Here is a 22,746-nt window from a genome sequence, read left to right as displayed (position 1 = left end):
AGAAAACTTCTAAAATAGCAGTTCTGTGTTATAGTTAAAGTCTATGGTGTAGAGTACACGTGTCAAACTCAAGCCCCGCGGGCCAGATCCGGCCCTCTGTAACATTTCATTCGGCCCCCAAGATATTATTTAGATTTCATTATGTCCGGCCCTCTAGTTTTGATTCTTATTTTGCTTAAAAAAAACTGAGCCTAATTAAGGAAGTTTTCTCTTGACAGTGACTTAGAAGCCAACAATTTATAGTTTTAATTTCTGTATGATCAGGTTTTTGTTGATGGCTTTTAAAAAAAATTTGTTTGAATGTTAAAAAATTAATTTAAAAGCTGAGTGAGGCGTAAGAAATGACTGCTAATGACGTGCTTTTTGAAGTTTGATCTATACTAAGTATGTTTGCTCTAAATTCTATATAATCTGTAACTGGGAAAAGGTAATTGATATTTATATATGAATGATTTGACATAATACTGTCACGACAAGTGGAGATGACGGAGACGAACCCAGACTCATAATAAAAAGCAGCGGAGCATACTGAGGCGAGGCGTCGTCCGGGACCCTCGGCGGAGCAGACTGAGGCGAGAGGCATTGTCCTCAGCAACCATGTCGGAGACACAGGATGGGTGAGAGGCGTCGCAATCCGCAACCCCCTCGGAGACACAGGGAGATGAGGCGAGAGGAGGGACGAACTGGCAGTGGGGCGCTGCCTCTGACCCCCACCAAGACACGGGCTGGCGGTGGGGTGCCGCCTCAGACCCCCACCGAGTTACTGGTTGGCAGTGAGACGTTGCCGACCCCTTCAGAGACGCTGACCGAGTTGGCAGACTTGACAGGCTTCACTGGGGACTCTGCAGAGGGCGAATGGAGGTCCCAGGGCTCTGCAGAGGGCGCAGGGAGGTCCCAGGGCTCGGCAGAGGGCGCAGGGAGGTCCCAGGGCTCTGCAGAGGGCGCAGGGAGGTCCCAGGGCTCTGCAGAGGGCGCAGGGAGGTCCCAGGGCTCTGCAGAGGGCGCAGGGAGGTCCCAGGGCTCTGCAGAGGGCGCAGGGAGGTCCCTGCAGCTCAGCCAGGATCTGTTCTTTGTCCTCCGGAGAAAGGGTAACTCCGACGGAGGAGTCTGCTGGGTTCCGATCTGGCTGGTTCATTCTGTCACGACAAGTGGAAATGACGGAGACAAACCCAGAACGCAGACTCATAATAAAAAGAAAACTAATTTATTAAACTAAAGAATAAACGAAAACAAAAAGCTGACATGGCAGCAAAAACAAAAGGATAAACTGAACATAAAGCACAGAGCAGTAGAACCAGGTATGACGGCGAGACAACAAACAAAACAACAACAATGGACCAGTGGAGTATGGAAGGCAATGACCGGCGTCACTGGGTTTGACACTCCTGGTGTAGAGAGTGAACAGGAGGGGAGAAAGGACAGTCTCCTGTACGCCTGGCTACTCTGTCAGAAACACAGTGCTGCAGACATACATGCCGTAGTCTGCCAGTCAGGTAATCCATAATCCATATTAGTTTTAATCTAAGCTCACAAAATAAGTCTACCTTTTGATGTGCAACCTTAATTCCAATGAAGTTGGGACGTTGTGTAAAACATAAATAAAAACAGAATTTGATGATTTGCAAATCCTTTTCAACCTTTATTCAGTTGAATACACTACAAAGACAAGATATTTAATGTTCAAACAAAAATACTTTATTGGGTTTTTTCAAATATTCACTCATTTTGAATTTGATGCCTGCAACACGTTCCATAAAGCTGGGACAGGGGCATGTCTACCACTGTGTTCCATCACCTTTCCTTTTAACAACACTCAATAAGCGTTTGTAAACTGAGGACACTAATTGTTGAAGCTTTGTAGGTGGAATACTTTTATATTATTGCTTGATGTCCAACTTCAGCTGCTCAACAATCCTGGGTCTCCATTGTTGTATTTTGTGTCACATCTTTTCAGTGGGAGACAGGTCTGGTCTGCAGGCAGGCCAGTTTAGTACCTGCACTCTTTTACTACAAACCATGATGTTGTAACACGTGCAGAATGTGGCTCAGCATTGTCTTGCTGAAATAAGAAGGGACATGTCTGACAAAGACATTGCTAGGATGGCAGCAAATGTTGTTCCAAAACAATTGAAGTCTTCTCCGGGCCCAGATCGGTTGTCACAATTCAGTAGAATGAGTTAGTTTCACTTAGGTACATTGTACTGTATTTATAATAATTCATTTTATGCAGTGCAGCTTTTGTAGTTATTGTTGTTGTTTTTCTTTCAGCTGCTCCTTTCAGCAAGGATCACTACAGTGAGCAAACTTGCACAAAGGATTTGGTAATTGTTTTACGTTGGATGCCTTTCCTAATGCAACGTGGACTCGAACTGGCAGCCTCGGGATTACGATACTGCAGCAGGACCACCAAGCTACCCTTGCAGTGGGGCTTTTCTAGTATTCATAGTCAAGATTACAGTTTACGTCTATACCTCTCTCTACTAAAGTAAAGAGTGGTCATCCCATTAAAAGCAAAAACTGGAGAAAATTCGAGACCTAGCATTCATTGAAGTAATGGCACAAACCATTTTTCTGTTTTATCCAACTATTCACTGGTTTATCTTGCTCATTATTATTAAACCTTTATTTTACCAGGAAAGAATTGAGATTATTAACCTCTTATACAAGGATGTCTTGGCAAAGATAAGAAGCAGCAAAATGTGCAAGGTGCAAACAAGCCATTACATTTACAGCAACAGTCTTCATAAAAGTAGCAGTAATATTAAAATATTGTAGTAATATCTGTAAATATCAGATATCAGAAGTAAATATCTGGTAATAAGACATAAAATACAATTCAAGTTTCAAAAACATCACAATTTGAAACACCTAAAGAGAAAAAAAAATGCAAAATTTACTTTTTGCATGTTTTTGTACTTCCATTTGGGTATCTACTGCCTTTAGAAACAGTCCAGGTGCAAAAAAAACATCCACTCGTATTTTTGTGAGGATTTGGGTTTTGTGTTCTCGGTTTTTTGTTTATATTGGTTTGTTTCTGTTCTGAGTTATTGTTTTAGTTTTTTGTTTGTGTTACTGTCACCGTTCATTCCTCCCCAGTTGTCACTCACTCGGTCTCCTGCCACGCCCACCTCCACCTGCCGGTAATTGTTATCATTCCACCTGTGTCCACTCATCCTAATTACCCTCAGTGTTTTTTAAACCCGGTCATTTCCTCCATTCCCCGCTGGATCATTGTTCTGAACTCTCTGTTTCATGGTTACCTGTTGTTCCGTTCCGTTCCTTTCTCCATGCTCGGTCATGTTTTGGATTTAGTTTATGTTCTCTGTTTTTGCTGCCACGACAGCTTTTGCTTTGTTCATTTCTTTAGTTTAATAAATTAGTTTCTCCTTATTATGAGTCTGCATTCTGGGTTCCTCTCCGTCACCTCCTCCGTTTCTGACAATTTTGACAATAAATGTTTTCTGGTGTCTGCAAAACGACCTGTTTCAAAAACATCAGGATTGTTGCGTCACAATCCCCGTTACCTAGCAACCCCAAGCTGAGCCCAGCCCCTCACCTAGCAACCCAGGTGGAGCTCCGCCCATTTCATTACAAGAAGACCATCACGTTTGTTCTGCTGGTTTTACTGCTGGAAAAGGAAAATGTTTTGTTGTCGGCTGTGATATAAAACATGTGCATGTTCTCCCAGTCACAGAGAACAGAGCTGAGGGGCTTCATGTTAGTTTGGATGACAATGTCCCCGCCATGTTGCCAAAGAAAGTTGTAGTTTGAACAGCTCAGCTGTCCCAGAAACACGTCTCTGTTAAAGTCACAGCAGGTTTGTCTAAACCTAACATTAGAGCTATGTTAATAAAAGAGAAGAAAAGTTGGAATAAAATAATAACACTGATCTTTACCAGACAGCCCTCCGGACATCTGACCCTGCTGCTGCTGGCCGGGCTGATCCTGACCTTATTTTATTCCTTTTTTATTTTTTGTTATTTATTTTTCGAAAAAATAACAATAGAACTGTGCATCAGATCCGCAGAGTTTAATCCTTCAATTTCAGTTTTTATGTTTTGAAACGGACACTGAGTTGGGGGGCGTGGCCAACAGCAGCTTATTTGCATAATAGTGACGTAGCACTAAAACCACTCATTCTGAAATGAGCTAAAACAGGCAGAACTGATCAGGTGAAATCTGAATATCTGAGAATGATTTTGTGTATTAAATGTAATGAACATGTTCTGTACAGCCCACAGACCTATCCTGACCTGTTCAAGGAAGCAGAATAAGTCATCTTTAAAAACAGATTGTGTGTGATCAGTTAGTACTCAAAGTATGTATAAGTGTGTACTACTAAACCAAATTTTAACTTAGTATTTGTAAAACTGACTGAGTATAGCATTTGTTGTATTTGCAGAGATTGATTAGCTGTGGCAAACATCTTAAACTGAACTGACTCCAAACGTTAACAAGTTATAGATGTACAGCCAATGATTCTGAGAGTTTAATCCAAGTCTGTCCACAGGTTCATGAAATATTTTACAAACAGGCAAAAACAGTATCACTCTTTCACCTTTGGCGATGGGCAAAGAATAAAGAGCGAAGAACAGGTGAAGCACTGATATTTTTGCCTGTGTGTGTCTTTGTCTGTACAGTTACCAAAATATCTCAAGAACTACTAGATGGATTTCAGTGAAACTCCCAAAATGCAATGATTGGATGGACATTTTTGACTGGTTAACTTTTCAAGTTGCTCAGTTTCAAAATGGCTGCTACAGCCAACAGATCGTACAAAACACAAAAACAGGTATAACTCAATCAGTTATACAGACATTGAGGAAAGAAATAATGTGATAATAGTTAAGCATCATCCCCAAGGCATAAATAACATTGAGAATAAGAAATTGTTTAATATTTTTAATTAAAACCATGGTTGTCTTTTAGCAAAATGTCTTATGTACCACAGAAAAGATCTTATTGAAACTCAAAGAAAGTAATGTACATCTACAACTGTTAAGCTTTTGGAGTCAATTCCGTTCAATATGACCGGCACAGCTAATCAACATTAGCATTAACATTACAGAAACATGGCTGTAACGTGGCTGTAACCAGTTTTACAGAGACAGAGCTGAGGCTTGTGTGGCAGCAGCTGCAACACATACTCTACAATATCTACACCATGCACAACATTTTTGTTTAAAAATTGGCATTAGTTGTTAAAATCAACTATTTAAATCTCTTGCATGAAAGCCTCTGGAGTTATAAATTAATTTCATAACTTCTTTTATATATTAATCACTTTATTATCAGTTTATTTAAAAATTATATTTTGGACTTGTGCTTGAGAAACATAGGAAAGTCTGATATGATCAATCACAAATAATTCATTAAAGGTCTGTCATTCCTTGCGAGAATGTATATCATGCGCTGCCTGTCATGCCAGAGTTTTAGACAAAAATCATCTTGTGTCAACAAATGTTGTGTTAAGTTGTTCAAACCTTAAAAGTAACGATCATGTATGATCTCATGCAACATCACGAGAGCACACGATCAGAGTGTCAGGGTTTGTGAAGACGGAGGCGAACGCAGAGCGCAGACTCATTTTGAAGAAAACTAATTTATTAAAACAAAACAAACAAAAATAAGACCAACACAAAACCTAAAACATAAAGCATGGAACTACCAGACAACAACAGGAACGGGCACAGGGAAAGCAAACCAGGAACAGCGAACCAGACAACAAACAAACAACAATGGACCAGCGGAGTATTGACAGAAGTGACCGGGCTTTAAAGCACTGAGGATAATCAGGTAAGTGGGAACAGGTGACATGATTACAAAACATGGACAGGTGTAGGTGGGCGTGGCAGGAAGGCAGAGAGAGATAGACTGAGGAGGGAGGAGAAAATGAAAACACGAAACGAGACAGAAACTAAATAAGAATAAAACACAGAAAAGGCCCAAATCACCACAGAGTATGTGTTGTAAATGACTCGAAGCTACAGCCACACCAAATTGTAGCTTAATATGTGTAAAAGTGACTGAATTATTGCCATTCTTTTGTTTTCTGATGTCAGTTGGCTGTGGTGGCCATCTTGAATTGTATTGGTTCCCAAAGGTAATCAGTTGTAGTTGTACATCCAATGATTAGTACATACAAGTTTAATAAAAATCCATGGTTCCTGAGATTTTGTGCTATATTTTTCTTTAGCTCAGTATCTGTAAAACTAATTGAGTTTTAGCCATTTTATTATTCCTTAGGTAGATAAGCTTTGATGGCAATCTTAGGAAAATACAGCTGTTAAAAGATTTGTAAATATTGTAAATTACTGAATGGAGAGGCAGGGTGGGCAGAAGTTTATTCTTCCTGCTCCCATTCAGACACTGGAATATTTTTATCACAAGTTGCTGAAAGGCAAAGGTGGTCAATAGTGTTTTTCCCTGTCTGTGATTGTGTGGCCATGCGTCTGTCTATTTGCTAAATAGTGCATGAACCACTACACAGAGTTTAATAAAACTTCTAGATGTACATTTACTTTTAATAATCCAGTAAAAAAATAGCCAACAAATCTTAGTCTAAAACAAAAGGTGTTGTGATTCCTTCAAGGAATTCTAAGTCTTTATTTGTATTATTGCTTCTGTTTTGTGTGTTATTGATTGAAGTACATATATATATATATATATATATATATATATATAGTTAATCTTTTGAATGTATCTTAAATAATTAAAATAAACATATTATTTGTTGATTTATTTCTTTAAGTAAGTTGTAAGTTGCTGTAAAATGTGCAAAGTTGTTTGATTTGTTTCGTGGCATCAGCTCTGTGACCATGGCTATAAGGCAGGAAGTTCTCAGTATGTTATTTTTTAAACAATACAAGGAAGTTGGGTATTTCTTTCCCTGGCCTGTGTCCACAGGATACTTCAGACATTAAAGTCATCTGAAATCACCTCATTTAAAATAATTTGATTTGTCTACGTGTTGTCAGAACTGTTAAAACTGTCTATCTCAAATATAATCTTTCTGAGTGCTTCCCAAGTTTTCACAGTGACTATGACCTAGAAATAAGTGAGCTAGCATTAGTTCCCTTATCTTTCAGGCTGCACACAGTTCATCCAGCTCCTATTTTTACTTCACAGTTATTCCCTGCTGTAATCAGTGTGCCCCAAGGCTCTGTCTTAGGGCCCCTTCTCTTCATTGTTTATCTTCCTCCCACTGGCCATATTTCCTGACAGCATGGTATTAATTTCCATTGTTATTCAAATGACACCCAGCTCTACATCTACAGCAAACCCAGTTCCATTCTCCCACCCTTCTCCCTCACTTACTGCCTCAATTAACTAAAATCTTTGTTTACTTCAAATTTTTTATAACTGAACAGTGCTAAACCTGAGTTCCTCTTAGTTGGGACTAAATCAGTTCTATCCAAAGCTATCCTTGTCCATAGCCTTGTTACCTCCCGTACTGATTATTTGTTATCCAGAACTCCTCAGCTCGCATCATCACAAGAACTCCCAGCTTCAGCTACATCACTCCCCTCCTGCACAAGCTTCACTGGTTACCAATCTAACTTCGTTTTGACTTCAAGATCCTTCTGTGACCTTCCTGTGGCCTTTGGGTCAAATTGATCTTCTCTACCTCTCTCTATCTCTCTCTGTTTTGAGGGTTTCAGGAGGGTTATAGCCATCCACAATCTCGCTCCTTCATATCGCCACCTCATCCTGTTCTCTCAGATTGGCTTCTTGTCTCCACCTCACTGCTCCTCTCACCCATCTTTCTACCATGAGGAGCAGAGCTTTCAGCTACTCTGCACCCCAGCTCTGGAATTTACTTCCACCGGAAATTAGGAACTCTGACTCACTCCCTCTTTTCAAGTGTCGACTGAGAGCTCATCTGCTTACCCCAGCTAACCATACTGGCTCGGTATTGTTCTTATATTGTTTTATATTTGTCTGCCCTGATGGAGCCTAGGCGTGAACTCAGACTGGAAGACCTGCCTCAGCCTCACCTGTATCTAATCGCTGCATCATGCGCTTCCACTGCAGCCTATCAGCACCAGACCGCGCCTCCATCTTAACCAATCAGCGAGCAAGCCTTCGTTTAAAATGACTTCCATCATGGCTTCATCTGTTCACCAGCTGAACTTCAGCCCACCTCCACCCCTTCTCCACCCCCAGTTTCCCAGCTCCTTCAAGCTTCCTTCCCCTCTGACCTCCACCACCAGTGTCCGGCCCGGGGAAGACGCCTCTAATCCTCATCCTAAACTTCTCATCCAAGCTTATTGCTATGCAGCACTCACACCTTCTGTCGGGGTCCGAGCGCCAAAATCTTATGTCTTTCATGTCCAATAAAACTATTTAATGCTTCTCTCTGTGTGAGTCTCTCCAGGTTGAGTCCTTGAGTGTTTAAAAGGTGCCTATAAATAAAATGCATTATTATTTAACTCCCCTGAATAGAATGCACAAAGAAGGTATGGTGAGGTGAACTGTTTTTTGACAGGTTCAAAAAGGACCAGGCTCTCTTATAAATGTTCATACTGAACCAACAACCTGGGCTAGCTGGCCTTAGCAGCAGCCAGCTTTCAGTCAGACACAAAAGCTTCAGAGAGGATGAGGGATGAGCCCCCCAGTTAAAATCCAACCCATAGGAATGATTAGAGGCTCAGGAAACTGAACTTTTACAGACTGTGACCAAAAGGGCAGGAAAAGGAGGAGGGGAGGGGATCAGATCTTTTGAGGAATGTGATAAACAGTCAACTTAGAGTCAGTGTTTAACATAAATTTATTACATATTGTTTAGGAACCATTGCACCAAAATTAACTAGAGAAGTTGCAATTTCTGTGAAAAAAAGAGCTGTTGAAGTTGAAATGGAAATATTAGAATTAAAACAATTAAAACAAAAGTTATTATATCATTAACAAAAGAAAAAAGAAGAAAAAACTTTGAAGGCTAAAATCTGTACAACAGTGGCTAAAAGCTAAAACCAGCAACACAGTGGCTAAAAATAAAAGTTATTAAAACAGTAGCTAAAACAACTTTGTAAAAGCTGTAGTTTTAAGTTACAATGAGCAAAACAGAAGCAAAATTTCAAAAAATAGAAACAAAAATTTACAAACAATAGCCAAAAAGTAAAATTAGTTAAACAAAAGCTAAAATTAGCAAAACAGCAGCCAAAGGCTGAAATAAGCAAAACTGTAGCTAAAAGCTGACCACTGAAAAACCAACAGCTAAAAGCTAACATTAGCAAAACAAAAACTAAATTCAGCCAAGCAGTGCCTACAGTCTAAAATCAGCAAAACAGTAGCTAAAGGTCAAAACAGTAGCTAAAAGTCAAAAGCTGTCATGGATTTGAGTATTTTTGCCTTTCATTTTCTTTTGTTAATAAGTTTTATTTTTCAAAAATGAATCTGCATATTGGGTTCGCTCTGCACACACATAACAAAAACCAGCAAACTGTAGTAAAACGTAAACGTTGGTAAAACAGAAGCTAAATGGTAAAATTGAAAAAAAAAAAGTTTAAAAAAGCTAAAATGAGTAAAATACAGTAGATAAAAGCTAAGACTGAAAAAATTTTATCGATTAGTTAACATGAGCAAAACGAAAACTACAAGGTAAAACCAGCAAGTGCTTAAAGCTAAAATTACAGAACAGTAGCTAAAAACTAAAACGAGCAAATGATAAAAAACACCTAAAAAGGAACTTGATTGTAAGAAGCAAAATGTTTTTCAAGAATTTAACGAGAAAAACTGTGATTTCATCAGCACTGAACCGCAGTAATGTTGAGTCAACTCGAACATACTGCACAACATTTTACCAAATCTGAAGAATGTCAACATTATAAACACAACTTATTACCTTTTTGAAGTCAACCTAATTCAAGATGGCCCCCAAAGCTAATTAACCTTAAAAACACAAAAATGTCAATAAGTCAGTCAGTCTTATAGATATTAGCTTAAAATGTGGGATGTTAGTAGCTGAAACTCATCCCAAACACATTCTGAGTTAACAGATTACATAAGACCTTTTGGAGTCAGGTCTGCAAAATGTCTCATCTACCACTGGAGAGATTTTAATGAAACTTTCAGAAAGTAGCTGTTGGATCTACATCTACAACTGATTAACTTTTCAAGCTAACCTATTCCAAGATGGTTGCCACAGCTAAATAACCTTAGCAAACATAAAATGACTATCACAGTCAGTTTTACAGAGATTGAGCTAAAACCTGGCATGGTAATCATTCACAACACATGGATCAAGTGAGATCTTTATTTGAAACTTTCATTCCGAGATGATAGTTTTTTTTTTTTATCACTTTATTTTTATTAACATTTTCAGAGTAGACTCACCAAAGAAAGTAAAACACAACATAGAAATGATAATAAGCAGACAATACAGAACAACCAAAAACAAAATAAAAACAACACATTAAGGGGGATTCTTAACTGAATAGCACAAAATACAAGGGGACGGCATATCCTAATTTAGTCCTGTAACGTTGATGTGACATTTGTCCATTTTTCCCATTTGTCCTGGCATTGCTCTTCTTGTGTCCTCAGTCTGTGTGTTAGAATCTCCATCTCAAATAGCGAGTTCACCGTTTGTGTCCATTCCTCTATGGTGGGAGGCTCAGATTGACACCACTTCCTGGTTATTACTTTTTTGGCTGCTACCAACAGAATTTTGAACAAGTAACAATCTTTATTAAGTACAACATTTTCCGAAAGACCTAAATATAAAACCTGACTGGTCCTAGATATTGAATATCCCAGTATTGTTACAATCTCTTTGTGTATTTTGTCCCAGAACTGTGTAATCCTGGGACAAAGCCAGAAAATATGCGCATGATTAACATTAAGCGCTCCACAATCTCTCCAACATGGTTGAACTCTGGATTTGAATTTACTAGTAATTTTGGGTGTTATAAAAAATCTGATTACATTCTTCCAACAGTATTCTCTCCAGATTCTGGAAGAGGATGTTGTAATTTGGGTCTTCCAGATATTCAGCCAGTCGTCTTCTGTTAACAGAATGCCCAGTTCCCTTTCCCATTTTGTCTTAATTTCCAATGTGTTAGTGCCTCTATTTTCTAACAAATATTTATAAAGTAAGGATACTGTTCTGTGCTTTTTACCCTTATAGATCTCAATCAGCATTTTGACAATCCCATTTTCATTTGGGTCTATTTTATGCTTTATCTCTTTGTTATAAAAGTCCCTTAATTGTAGGTATCTAAAGTGATCTTGAGTCCTTAGAGCAAACTCTTGCTGTAGTTCCTGAAAACTTTTAAAGTGTCCATCTTTAAGGACTACACTTATTGCTGTTAGACCTCTTCCCAGCCACTGTTTAAATTGTAAGTCTTGAATAAAATATTTATTATAGGCTGGCCACTGTATCAGACATAAGTGTTTCTCTAATTTGCATTTCCTAATTATGTATAACCATTTACCCAGTGAGAATCTAGTAACGGTATCAACAGTCCTAAGTATACTCTTGGTGGCCTCTATATCTCCAATGATACTTCGCAATTCTCTACCTTGGACTCTTTGTTCGATATTTTTCCATTTTGCTTCATAATTTTTGGCACTTATATTCATTATGGGACTTATTTGGGCAGCGTGGTAATATTCTCTAAAGTCAGGTAATGCCATACCTCCTTTCTCTTTCTCTAATTGTAAAATATCAAATTTTATTCTGGGTTTTTTGCCGTTCCATATGAATCTAGATGAAATCTGGTTCCATGTTTTAAACTGTCTATCCGGGATTTCTATAGGTAAAGCCAGGAAGAGGTATAATAACCTTGGTAACACGTTCATTTTTATGGCTTCAATTCTAGAGCTGAAGTCTAGTGTTAAGACATCCCACCTTCTAATATCCCTCCTAATTTCTTGGTCCACTCCAATAAAATTAGCTTTATATAGATCATCCATGTTTTTCGTTAAATTTATTCCTAGGTAAGTCATCATATTAGAGTTCCAGTTTAAATTATAATTTCGACGTATTGTTTCAGATGGTGTATAACCGAATGTCAAAACCTGTGTCTTTTTCAAAATTAGTTTGTATCCTGAGTAGAGCGAGATGATAGTTTTATTTGATATATGATTACAGAAATGATTTATGACATCATTGGATTTTAAGCAGTGCTAATTTAAACATTTTTGTTGTTAAATCATGAACCAGATACTGGTACAAAGTGGCAGCTGACACTGTAAAAAATAACTTCCTTCCCTATTTGTAGGTTAGTTATTCTATTGTAAATAACAATAAAAGTCAATAACATCTGCACAAAACATCAGTCTCTATTCTAACCCACCAGATTACACTACACACACAGCCCTCGTTAATTTCAAAATAGTTTCACCCACCACCAGGACCTGTAGCACAACTGTAGTCATTCTTGAGAGTTTCCACAATTCAGAAAAACTGACAAAATTGAAAAAGATCTTTTTTTCATTTCTGCCTGTCAGACCACATCAAAGCTCCCGTTACTTTATGTCCCTCAGTCTGTTAAGGTAATGGGGACGGGGTGTGTGTGCATTTATTTTTGTGAAGCTTGACTCATTATCAGTTAGTCTGAATAAACGTGTGCAAATCCCCACGTGGAGGAAACGGTTAGAAGCCCTCAGGGCAGAGTCAGACAGTGTTTCCTCCACTCAGTGATACATGGAGTTTATTTACAGTGAATGAATCTCAAGTCACATTCGCTCAGGTGCTCAGTCCCGTCCACCCTCGTTCCACCCTCGTTCCACCCTCGTTCCACCCTCGTTCCACCCTCGTTCCACCCTCCTGTCCTTTAAATACACGTTCATGCTGAAGGGTTTGAGTGCATAGTGTGTCCCAATTTTACAGAGTGCTCTTTAGCCCCGCCCCCTTTGTGTACTACATCCACCCTCTGGCGAAGCCCGCATCCATGCAAAGTATTTACCCACAATTCATTGCTGCATGTGACGTTTTGATTTTTTTTAAATTATCTTTATTGATAATAAAATGGTTTTGAATTAAAAGGTGGAAATATGTCAGTGGTGACAGAGCGAGCTGAGTCTGTCACGAAACAAGCAGTTTTAAATGTAAAGTATTGAAATATTCTTGTTTCACTCTGCTGTACAGGTGTGAATACTATCAAACTTTGCTCCGTATTCAACAAGTCAGAACAAAACACATTTAAACAACCAAATATCTAATGAAGTAGTACTCTAGTTTGTAAAAATATAGTGAGAGAATAAGTCAAAATATTTTAACATTTCAAAGAAGAGGACTGGAACATACACTTAAGGCCAATAACATTCTCAAGGGAACTACAACAGAAAGTTGGAGAAGTTCACTTTGCTAAGATTCTTAGGGATGGGAATTTATTGGTTACTGTGGAAACTGAAACTCAGAAAAACAAAGTTTACATATTGAAAACATCTGTAAAAAGAAGGTAAGAGAGAAGGATTATTGGAGAGAACAAATAAACCAATGGAGTAATCACAGGGAATCCAATTGACAAAACTTGGAGACGCTTAAAAGGAGAATTAATAATGTAGAAGTAAGCAGAAATACACAATTATTGAAAAATGATAATGAAGAAAACATTAACAGCATGTCCATAATGCTGTAACATGACAGCCATCCATCTGCCATGTCTGCTCTGCTTGTTTTTACGGTTGTTCTGTTTTTGGGGTCTTCTGCTCTGATGTCTCTGCTCCGCTGATCTATGGTTGGAAAACGCTTCCCAGCCTCTGATATGTTAAACTCACACTATCTGGTTTAAGGACTCATTCAACAACACTACCTCCACATCTGTCAAACATACCAGATTACCTGCACTGTGCAGCTTGTACTTTTCAAACTTTTTAATACAGAAAATGGTGAGTTGTGCTGGTGAAGATCAAAGGATATCAGAAGTCCTCCAGCTACTCCCAGTCCCAGTTTTCTCCACTTTCATGTCACCTGTATGAATGACTACCTACATGACTCCATCTCCTCGTTTGGATCTACTACTGGAGTCTTTGACAAACTGGCAGAGAGAAAAAACTCCCAGACGAGGGTGGACACATCAGGAATCTTTGCCAGCTGGTCCATGCACGTGCCCCAGACAACAAGTACATGACTCTCCATGTAGCTTTGCTGAACTCTTTTATTAGAGCCTTTACCTGTTGTGTTCACTGCTGTGGTCTCTCATAGGAAGGAACGTTTTTGATCATCTATGCTTACTACATCTCCTCCACTATGCTGCATTTCTCTACCAGTTTTAAAGATCGTCTCCTGCAACAAACAAGAGTTGCAGGAGATACAGTTAAACACATCGTCTGAATGTATGTCTGCACCCTAATATATTAGGTTTGGGGATAAAATGTCTTTCAAGTGGAGCCATGGCCTAGACAAAAGGTGTACTTTATTCTGATAGTGTGTAGAACAGAGACTGTCCCTCTGAACCTAAGCAGTGTAGCACAACAGCATGTTGTCTTGCATCCTACCATGCAACTCCCATAGCATTTATGATGAGCATGTAATGGAATATTTCCTGCCACATTGTAAATGGTATAGGAGGCTCAATAGTGTGATATAGGGAAGGCAAATCAGAAAATTGTCAGGAAGGCAAAAACAGATGAGAATAGGACAAAAATATTCTGATTTATTTATATGTGGAGAATGGGACACCACAAGGAAGCATAGTGAGTTTTTTTATTTTCATTAATGATAAATGATATGTTTGAAAAAATACAATATGTGATGAAATCTTCACTATTTGCTGATGATGTTTATTATTATTATTTATTTATTTGAGTTTCTTCTGTATTAGGTTTCTGTATTTAGTGTTATGTTGGAAGTTCATGTGTAGTGTCCCCTGTCACCATTCACTTGTCCTCAGCTTGTTCTTTGTTTGCCTGCCACGCCCATCTGTACCTCTCCCCAGTTTGTAATAAGTCACCTGTGCCCCCTTACCCCCCTCTGCCTTTAAAACGTGACCATCTTCTTCTCATACCTACCGGGTCATTGTTGCTGTCATGCACAGTCTGGTTTCCTTGTGTCTCCCTCCTCATGGTTCCAGTTTTGCCATTATTTGTGAGTTTTTGTCAGTCACCAGCCCTTGTTTTAATTTTTATTTTAATAAATTAGTTTTTATTTCTAGCTCCTCCTGTGTCTGCCTGCATTTGAGTCTGAATCCTCCTTCCTCAAGTCCTTTGACAGAGGCAGCATTTATTGTTCCTGAGTTTGGAGTACAAGTAGGGAAGAGGATAAGTGGTATACTATCAGTATACACAGAAGAAATGGTGACAGTACTACCTGCTGTTCAATGGATCAAAGATAATTGACCACTAAGATCAACAAGCTCATTATTCAGTGTAAAGAATAGTTATTCAGAAAGCAGACCATCCTAAAAGAAATTTAACAAACACTACAAAGTTAATATGATGGGAGTAGCTTACATTTTTATGCATATCAGTATAAATGGGAATGAAACGGCAGATGAAGTTGCAAAGGAGGCTACCAGAAACATCTTAGTTACCACACATATCAAATTCAGTAGAACAGAAGTAAAGAGAATAGTAAAGCATAAAATCGAAGAATGATGGCAAAAACAATGAGGGAAAAAAAGGTCCATTTTATAGAATTTAAGAGCAGCTGACAGAGAAAATCAGTCATATTGCAAAAAACATGGAAAGTGACATCTCATGGATTTTAATGAAACTGGGTGTGTGAATAGTACTTGGCTAGTGTAAATCTTTCCCAAAATATTTTGGCATAATATTAAGTGGTTGCCATGGTATCCAGCCGTGTGTTTTGGGGCCAAATGCACCTCAAATTCAGCAAGTTAATAAGACCAAAAATGGCACTTTTCAATGCATAGAAAAAATACTATATATACTTTTTAAATATTTTTTAAACACCGTTTTGTCGGCTGCTCTTAAGAGCAAAGAGGAAAAATGTGGAGCACTGGAAGAAACAGGAATGAGGAAAGTGTCACATCCAACCTGGTTGAGACAGATGGCCACCCATCCAAGCTTTGTTCTGCTGGAGGTCTCTTCCTGCTTCTTTCTATTGACACCAATGTGCTACTTAGGGATGGGGGGGGGGGGGTATAGAGCTCTGAGATGACTACTTGTAAAATGGCACTGTATAAATAAACATAATTGAACTGAATTGTCTAAACATTGCAAAATTTTGCCAATTTACTTTTCTTATTCCTACATGTTTACACTTCTTTTTCAGTTTATATGTAAAAAATGTAGACATTGTCTTCTTTCAGCCAGTGTGTCTCTCATTACTATAACACTTATGGTTTTCTGTGCACACCTAAACTCTCACTGACCTCCAATGTGTTTTTATTTTTTCAAAAGTGAATGTTATATCTTAACTCACAAGGTTCTGGTACCAATTCCATGAAGTTTCAAGGAGTAAATTATTCTCAGGAAAATGAATGTTTGTGGTGCATTAATTGTAAGCAACCCCCTCTCCCGACATCTATTTTTAAAGTGTGAGGCAAGAGGAGACGTGGAGCAGAATTCCAACCAGGATGATGAAAGAATCTAATGAATCAAAATCAATCCTATTAGTTCCAGCCCACATCTCCAAACTGTGGTTCCTTTTTGCACAACAATCCAGTGCACAATTTCACCCAAACCTCAGAACTGAGGGGGTTTCATGTGGTAGATTCAGGAATCTAAAACTACTCAACATGCAGGGACTTTTTACCTTTGACCACACAAGTACTGCAAAAAACCCCACAGAAAGAGCAGCAGAAGAGTCTCTGCTGGTGAAACCACTTCCTTTAAATTTATAGGAACCATCTTGGATGTTTTTTGTGAACATTTCACTACAACTACTAATGCCTTTACAGATCTCAAGCTCATGGTCTTGGCAGTCCCTGAAGTGCAAGTCTAGAAAATCTCAGAACAGTGTAGTTTTGTCTACATTCACACCATGGGGGTCACATGATCATCCAAAGTTATCAAAGACTATATGAATGATCTCTAATGTGAACCCAGAAGATTGAACTGTCAGGATTCAGACTATACCCAAGTGAGCAGCTCGGCAGCAGACAGACTTGGAAACCAGAACGTAACGGTAAGTGAATTTATTTACAGTGAACAGAATATTTACAGGTGAGATCCAGAGCCAGGACCTGCGGAACAGAGGATGTCGTGAGTACAGTGTCTTAAAGGAGAGGAACAGCATGTAATCTTTCCAGTGTTTGTTCTTACAGTGCAGGTGAGAGTCCAGGACACAGAGGAGAAGACGAGGTAAGTATTTCCCGGTGGAGGCCCGGCGGAGATTCCAGTGAGCGGCAGGTAAGATGAGGTGGGTCTCTTCTGATGAAGGTGTGGTGATGATTTGGAAGGCGGCTGATAGGTTTCGTGATCCTAGGTGGCAGCAAGAGCAGGAACAGGCAGGTACGGGTGTGCAGGTGAGTACTTAACTTGACGGCAGATATTTGGGTGCAGACCAGACTGGTTCCAGACAGACAGGTAATCCTAAAAACAGTTTCAAGGTAAAAAAAAAAAAAAAACAAGAACGAAGGTCACAACAAAGATTTACAAAAACAGCAACGTTTCACAAAGGCTCTGCACTTTACCACATGGCAAACAATGCTCCAGCACTGGTCTGGTTCCCACCGCAGCCTTAAGTACTCCTCCTCTCCTGATCAGCCTGATCCCTTGCAGGTGTGGGAGGAGTGGTGACGAGGCGTCAACCACCTGCCCAGGAACGCCCACCAGGAAGTACTCACACACACACACAAACCTCCAATCACCACATGAACAAAGCCAGCTCCCTAGTTGGCTGCTTCCAGTACAAGTTTTGAATCCTGCCCTCTCCATGTTCTGAATTGAACAGTGCAGTTGGTAAAATAAAAAACATCTAGGATAATGTTTTTCAGGTGTTGACTCTTTTGCTTCATATAGTTCCTCCCTTGCTGCTGTATGTTCAAATATTCAAAGAAAGCTCATGTGACACTACAACTGTGTGGTTGTGTGCGGGGGAGTAGGCAGACTTTAAACCTCCATATCACTTTTGCACAGATACTAGTTCCAAAGATGCAATCTATCAGCTTCTGTAAACTGAGTGTTGCTGGCTTCAACTCCCAACAATAAGAAAAGGTAGCAACACTTAATAAAGTCAACTGACCTTTGACCGGGCAGCTGTGGATCAATGGTTCCAATGGGAGAGTTGGAGGGTTGGCAGCAGTCACATGTTGTGTCTGTGGTCCTGGGCCTCATTGCCCCAGATGTGTGCCCCATCGGTGTATTAACTCTGTAGAATGATTTATTAAGATAAGCTTTATAGAGATGTAGTAGAGTACTGCCTGAATGTGTGTGTGGATCAGTAAATGAGGGCACAGATTGTGTTGTAAAGTGCCTTGAGTAGCGTGGTTGTTTAGAAAAGCGCTTTACAAGTACAGTCCATTTACCGTTCAATGTCAAAAGTAAGTGTATATATAGCTCGTCCAGCACTACCAAAGACCTAAAATGAGTAAACAATGGGAGTTCCAGCAACAGATATGCCTAAATGAAGTGTTATTTACTCCTGTGAAAACAGGTGTTCAGATAAAGATGTAAATAGTAAACAGACCCATATTTTCTACATACTTTCATCGGCCCAAATGCAGACAAAGAGGAAGAAACTGCAGGCAAATACTTGCAGAATTTAGACCCTGTTACTAAAACTGCATTGGGCTCCATCATAAGGATATTGTTATAAATAATCTGCTCTTACCACATCATCACAGGTAAATATTTGGTGTATTTTACTGTTATGACAAAAATAGTGTCCTATATAAATTTGGGAGCTGTTGAATAGAGTAATGTCTAATCAGAAAAATCTATTCTAAATTCAAAAACTGTTCTATCACTGTACACAAGCCTAAAGTAGCATTTTATTTTTGGGTGGGTCAGCCAATGTTACTGGCTATCCTCTGGACATTCAAATCAATTCAATTCAATTCAAAAATACTTTATTTATCCCAAAGGGAAATTAAATGTTGTTGTAGCTCATAATCCTGATTTTGTTAAAGAGTTGTTATAGATGCTGATGGCTGTGGGCAGGAAGGATCTCTTGTAGCGGTCTGTCCCGGTGTGTCCTCGGCCCTGGTGTCCTCAAAGAGCCCCACCAGGTGAGCCTCGCTGGCCTCCTGTGGAGCCATGACAGCCGAGCTCTGGAAACTCAGGCCGGTCTTGAAGTCCTGGGTGATCTTCCAGACCAGGCGCTGGGAGGGCAACTTCCAGATGAGCAGCTTGATGGACGTCTGGTAGTGGTGGATCTCCCTGAGAGTCACGGTCCCGAGCCTGTAGCGGTGAGGCTTCTTCACTCCACCAGTGGCCGGCGTGTTCCTGCAGGCAGCTTCGGTGGCAAACTGCTTCCTGGGAGCTTTACCTCCAGTGGATTTATAGGCGGTCTGCTTGGTTCTGGCCATGACTGGACTTCAGGGTTCTTCAGGGTTAACACTGAAGAGTAAAGATGTTAATCAACTTCTCCTGATTGTGGAAAAAAAAAAGCCATCTTGTTGTCATGGTTACGCATCATAACAAAAAGTCCAAAAGCAAAAAGGTTTCAGTAAAAATCCTTCTAGCTGCACAGCATCTGATACCAGAGGAAATAATCATCCAAAAAAGTGATTTACATCAAGAAAAAAAAAAGTTTTCAAAAGCAATATCTCAGAATGAATGTAACAGAGCTGCTCCAACATGCAGCCACCTTGAGCTGCGCAATTCTAGAAGCCAATAAAACCAAAGTTTGACAGGCTACAGTACTACTCTGTTTTTGAACCAGTTTTATAACATCTAATCAGTCATCAAATACCTTTTAAAAATGTATTTGCATTTAAATATAAATATATCTAACCTGGTGCTTCAGTTAAGTAGTGATGGATATTGTTATTGTCTACTTCTGGAAATTCATGGGGTTGTTTGTTTTCTGGCCGTTGTATATTTTCAAGCCAAAACAAATGATTTCTGTCATAGTTTTGGGGTTTGTTTTGGTGTCTTTGTAATTCTTGTTTTGCTTTGGTTGTCTGTTGGTTTCTGTGTTCATGTCTTGTCATCATTCACCTCCCCAGTATTTTTCCACTCATGTCTGCCACGCCCATCTCCACCTGTCAGTAATTGTTATCTCTCACCTGTATCCACTCACCTTGTTATCCCTCAGCCTTTAAAACTCGGTCATTTTCTCCACCACCCCGCCGGATCATTGTTGTGTTTATGTTGGACCTTGTACCTTCGCTGTCTTGCCTAGCCTTGCCTCTTTTGGATGTTTAGTTTAGTATTTGCTGCCACGTCAGCTTTTTGTTTTTACTTTAATAAATTACTTTTGGTTAAAAGATGATCTGTCTGCGTTCTGGGTTTGCCTCCATCATCCCCCGTCTTGACAAATTTCTGCACAAACCTGTTCTTAATGTCGAGAAAAATTTACCATACGACATGTTACACACGTGTCGACAAACGCACAGACTTGGTGTGTAACACGGTGTCTTTATTCTGTGAAAGCAGAAATCATATTCTTAGTAGTAGCTGCGATGCTGACGACTGCACAGCTGATGACAGTGCATCAGATTGTATTTATACTTTCATCTACCACTACTGCCATCTCTTGGCGTCAATTGGTATTACACCAGAAATGACTAAAATCACGAAGTAATGGTGAGTCAGTGCCACACAGTATACATGCCCAAACTGGAGTTATGTGCTCTTGTTTACCTGCACCAGTTAAAAATTGTGCAGCAGCATTTTGTACCAGCTGTAAATGAGAGAGGGAGGCCTGGCTAACTCTGATCAAGAGTGAGTTACAACAATCCCAACGTGAAGTAGTAAAAGTGTGGATCACTGTCTCTAAGTGGCGCCTAGAAAGGAGGGGCTTGATTTTTGACAGGCGCCTCAGCTGAAAGAAAGCCGAGTTAACCACGCTGTTGACATGGCAGTCCAATTTCAGGTAGGGGTCCATATTTGTGAGAGTGGATTTTTTAATTAGGGCCAAAGAAGTAAAATCAAAGGTGGGGATACTACTAGGACCACCGTTTAAAGATCATGACCTTTGTCTTTTTTTCATATTAGGTGCCATCCATCCCCTGATGTCATCGAGACAGTCCAGGAGAGACTGAGTGGAGCCATATTGTTCTAAAGGGAAGTAGACTTGACAGTCATCCACATATAAATGAAACTGCACAAACTGGACGGGGAGCCTTATATCCCAAATCTGGATGCTAATTGGCAGCTGCGAGCGAGGGTCTGCGATGAGTGATGCTGGACAGCTGGGTGAGTCTGCCAAGTTGAAATTACGGCGAGCCTTCACTCCTTCTGCATTCCCGTCTAATGGCACGAGTATGGTCACTCAACCAAGGGTCCAATCTTGGCTTTGATCGCCTGGTTTTAATCAGGTCAAAACAGTATGGCACAAAGAATCAAAATATAAGGAAAGATCATCAGTGCTGAGAGACACAGAGGGCTGCAAATCTAAATGATTAAAGACAGTGAAGAAATGAGCAGCAGTGGACGAGTTAAATACATGGCATCATCAAGCAGGAGCGCATGACTTAATGGGTTTAGTAACAGAAATAAAAACAAATAAAACAGGTATGTGTCATGGTGAGGCGTGGAAGGACCAAGATGGCAGTGGTGCGGCTTTACAAAATTTAATAGAAAAATCCAACAAAACGGCATGGAGGTAAACAGAACAGAGGAACCCACGCCTTGTGAGTGACAGAGAGGTGCTTTAACTACAGGGTGACTGGCAAAATGAAGCACAGGTGTGAGCAATGAAGCAGAGAAACAAGGACCAAAACCTGAAACAGACACCAAGAGTGCAAACTATGACAGTATGTGGTCTGAAGACAATGCATTACCAATTTCCAAGTTATAAATAGATAAACCATAGGATAAAGAACGTCCAGGGTGTGCGTGCGCTCACAGGTTGGGCCCTTCACTGACTGAGTGAGGCCAAAAGCATCCAGTACATCGAAGAAATCCTTCACCAGCGGCTTTCCAGTGCAACGCACATGAATATTAAAATCTCCAACAATTAAAACCTGCTCATATTTGGATGTGAATTCACCCAAGAAAACAGAAAATTCCTGTTGGAAATCCTTATTATACTTTGGTGGCTGGTAGATGATCACACACAAAAGCGGAGGAGAGCAGCCCAACTCAAACACGCTCAGTTCAAAGCTAGAAAAAGCAGTTGGGAGGGTCAGATGCTTACAGTCGAAACTTAATTTATAAATAATCGCTAAACCTCCTCCATGACCCAAGGACCTTGATGAAAATAAGAGCAGCCTTGGAGTTATAATTCTGAAAAAACACTTGTCTCACCCGGAGTGATCCATGTCTCGGTCACACAGAGAAAGTCTAAACATTGGGACAAGTAAAATTCCTAAAGGATAAAAGTTTTGTTCACGATGGATCTTGCGTTCACCAGACCTAGCCTGATGGGAACAGGGTTTGGGAAGGCAACAGCAGAAGAAATATGTAAACTCTGTGCAAGGTGTTGCAGATTTCTGAGACTGGCACCTCATCAGCACAAATGTGGAGGAACAAGACGTGGGAGAAAGAATCGTTGGTCCGAGTCTACAACAGGTACCAGCCAAGAATCAATACGGTCCAAGAAGCGCAGAGAAGCATAAGAGTCGAGGAACCAATCCAAACTGGGAAAGGAAGATTGTGCCAAAGCGATCCTCAGCCTCACCAACAGCCCCCCGTGCTAACCTCGATGTCAGTGATGACTCCTCCGGCAAGGAGGGTGTGGAGCCCGACATACGTAAGATGGAACTCCAGCCGGCAGTGGGAGCA

The 22,746-nt window shown here is 39.9% G+C and overlaps 1 protein-coding gene and 1 long non-coding RNA gene across 2 annotated transcripts; both read right to left on the bottom strand.

The window, feature by feature from the left end:
- Positions 1–17,036: 17,036 nt before the first annotated feature.
- Positions 17,037–18,218, bottom strand: LOC119617628. The gene is made up of 3 exons (XR_005233962.1): positions 17,547–18,218; positions 17,176–17,445; positions 17,037–17,096 (listed from the first exon to the last, which is right to left on the bottom strand). It is a non-coding gene; the product is annotated as an uncharacterized LOC119617628 (long non-coding RNA).
- Positions 18,219–18,860: 642 nt separating this feature from the next.
- Positions 18,861–19,382, bottom strand: LOC112449865 (histone H3.2-like). Its single transcript, XM_025002491.1, has 2 exons — positions 19,032–19,382; positions 18,861–18,884 (listed from the first exon to the last, which is right to left on the bottom strand). The coding sequence occupies exons 1-2, from the start codon at positions 19,380–19,382 to the stop codon at positions 18,861–18,863; spliced, it is 375 nt and encodes a 124-aa protein (XP_024858259.1).
- Positions 19,383–22,746: the final 3,364 nt, after the last annotated feature.

Source organism: Kryptolebias marmoratus, linkage group LG13, assembly GCF_001649575.2.
Source record: "Kryptolebias marmoratus isolate JLee-2015 linkage group LG13, ASM164957v2, whole genome shotgun sequence".
NCBI lineage: Eukaryota > Metazoa > Chordata > Actinopteri > Cyprinodontiformes > Rivulidae > Kryptolebias > Kryptolebias marmoratus.
This window is presented reverse-complemented; position numbering and strand designations above follow the sequence as displayed.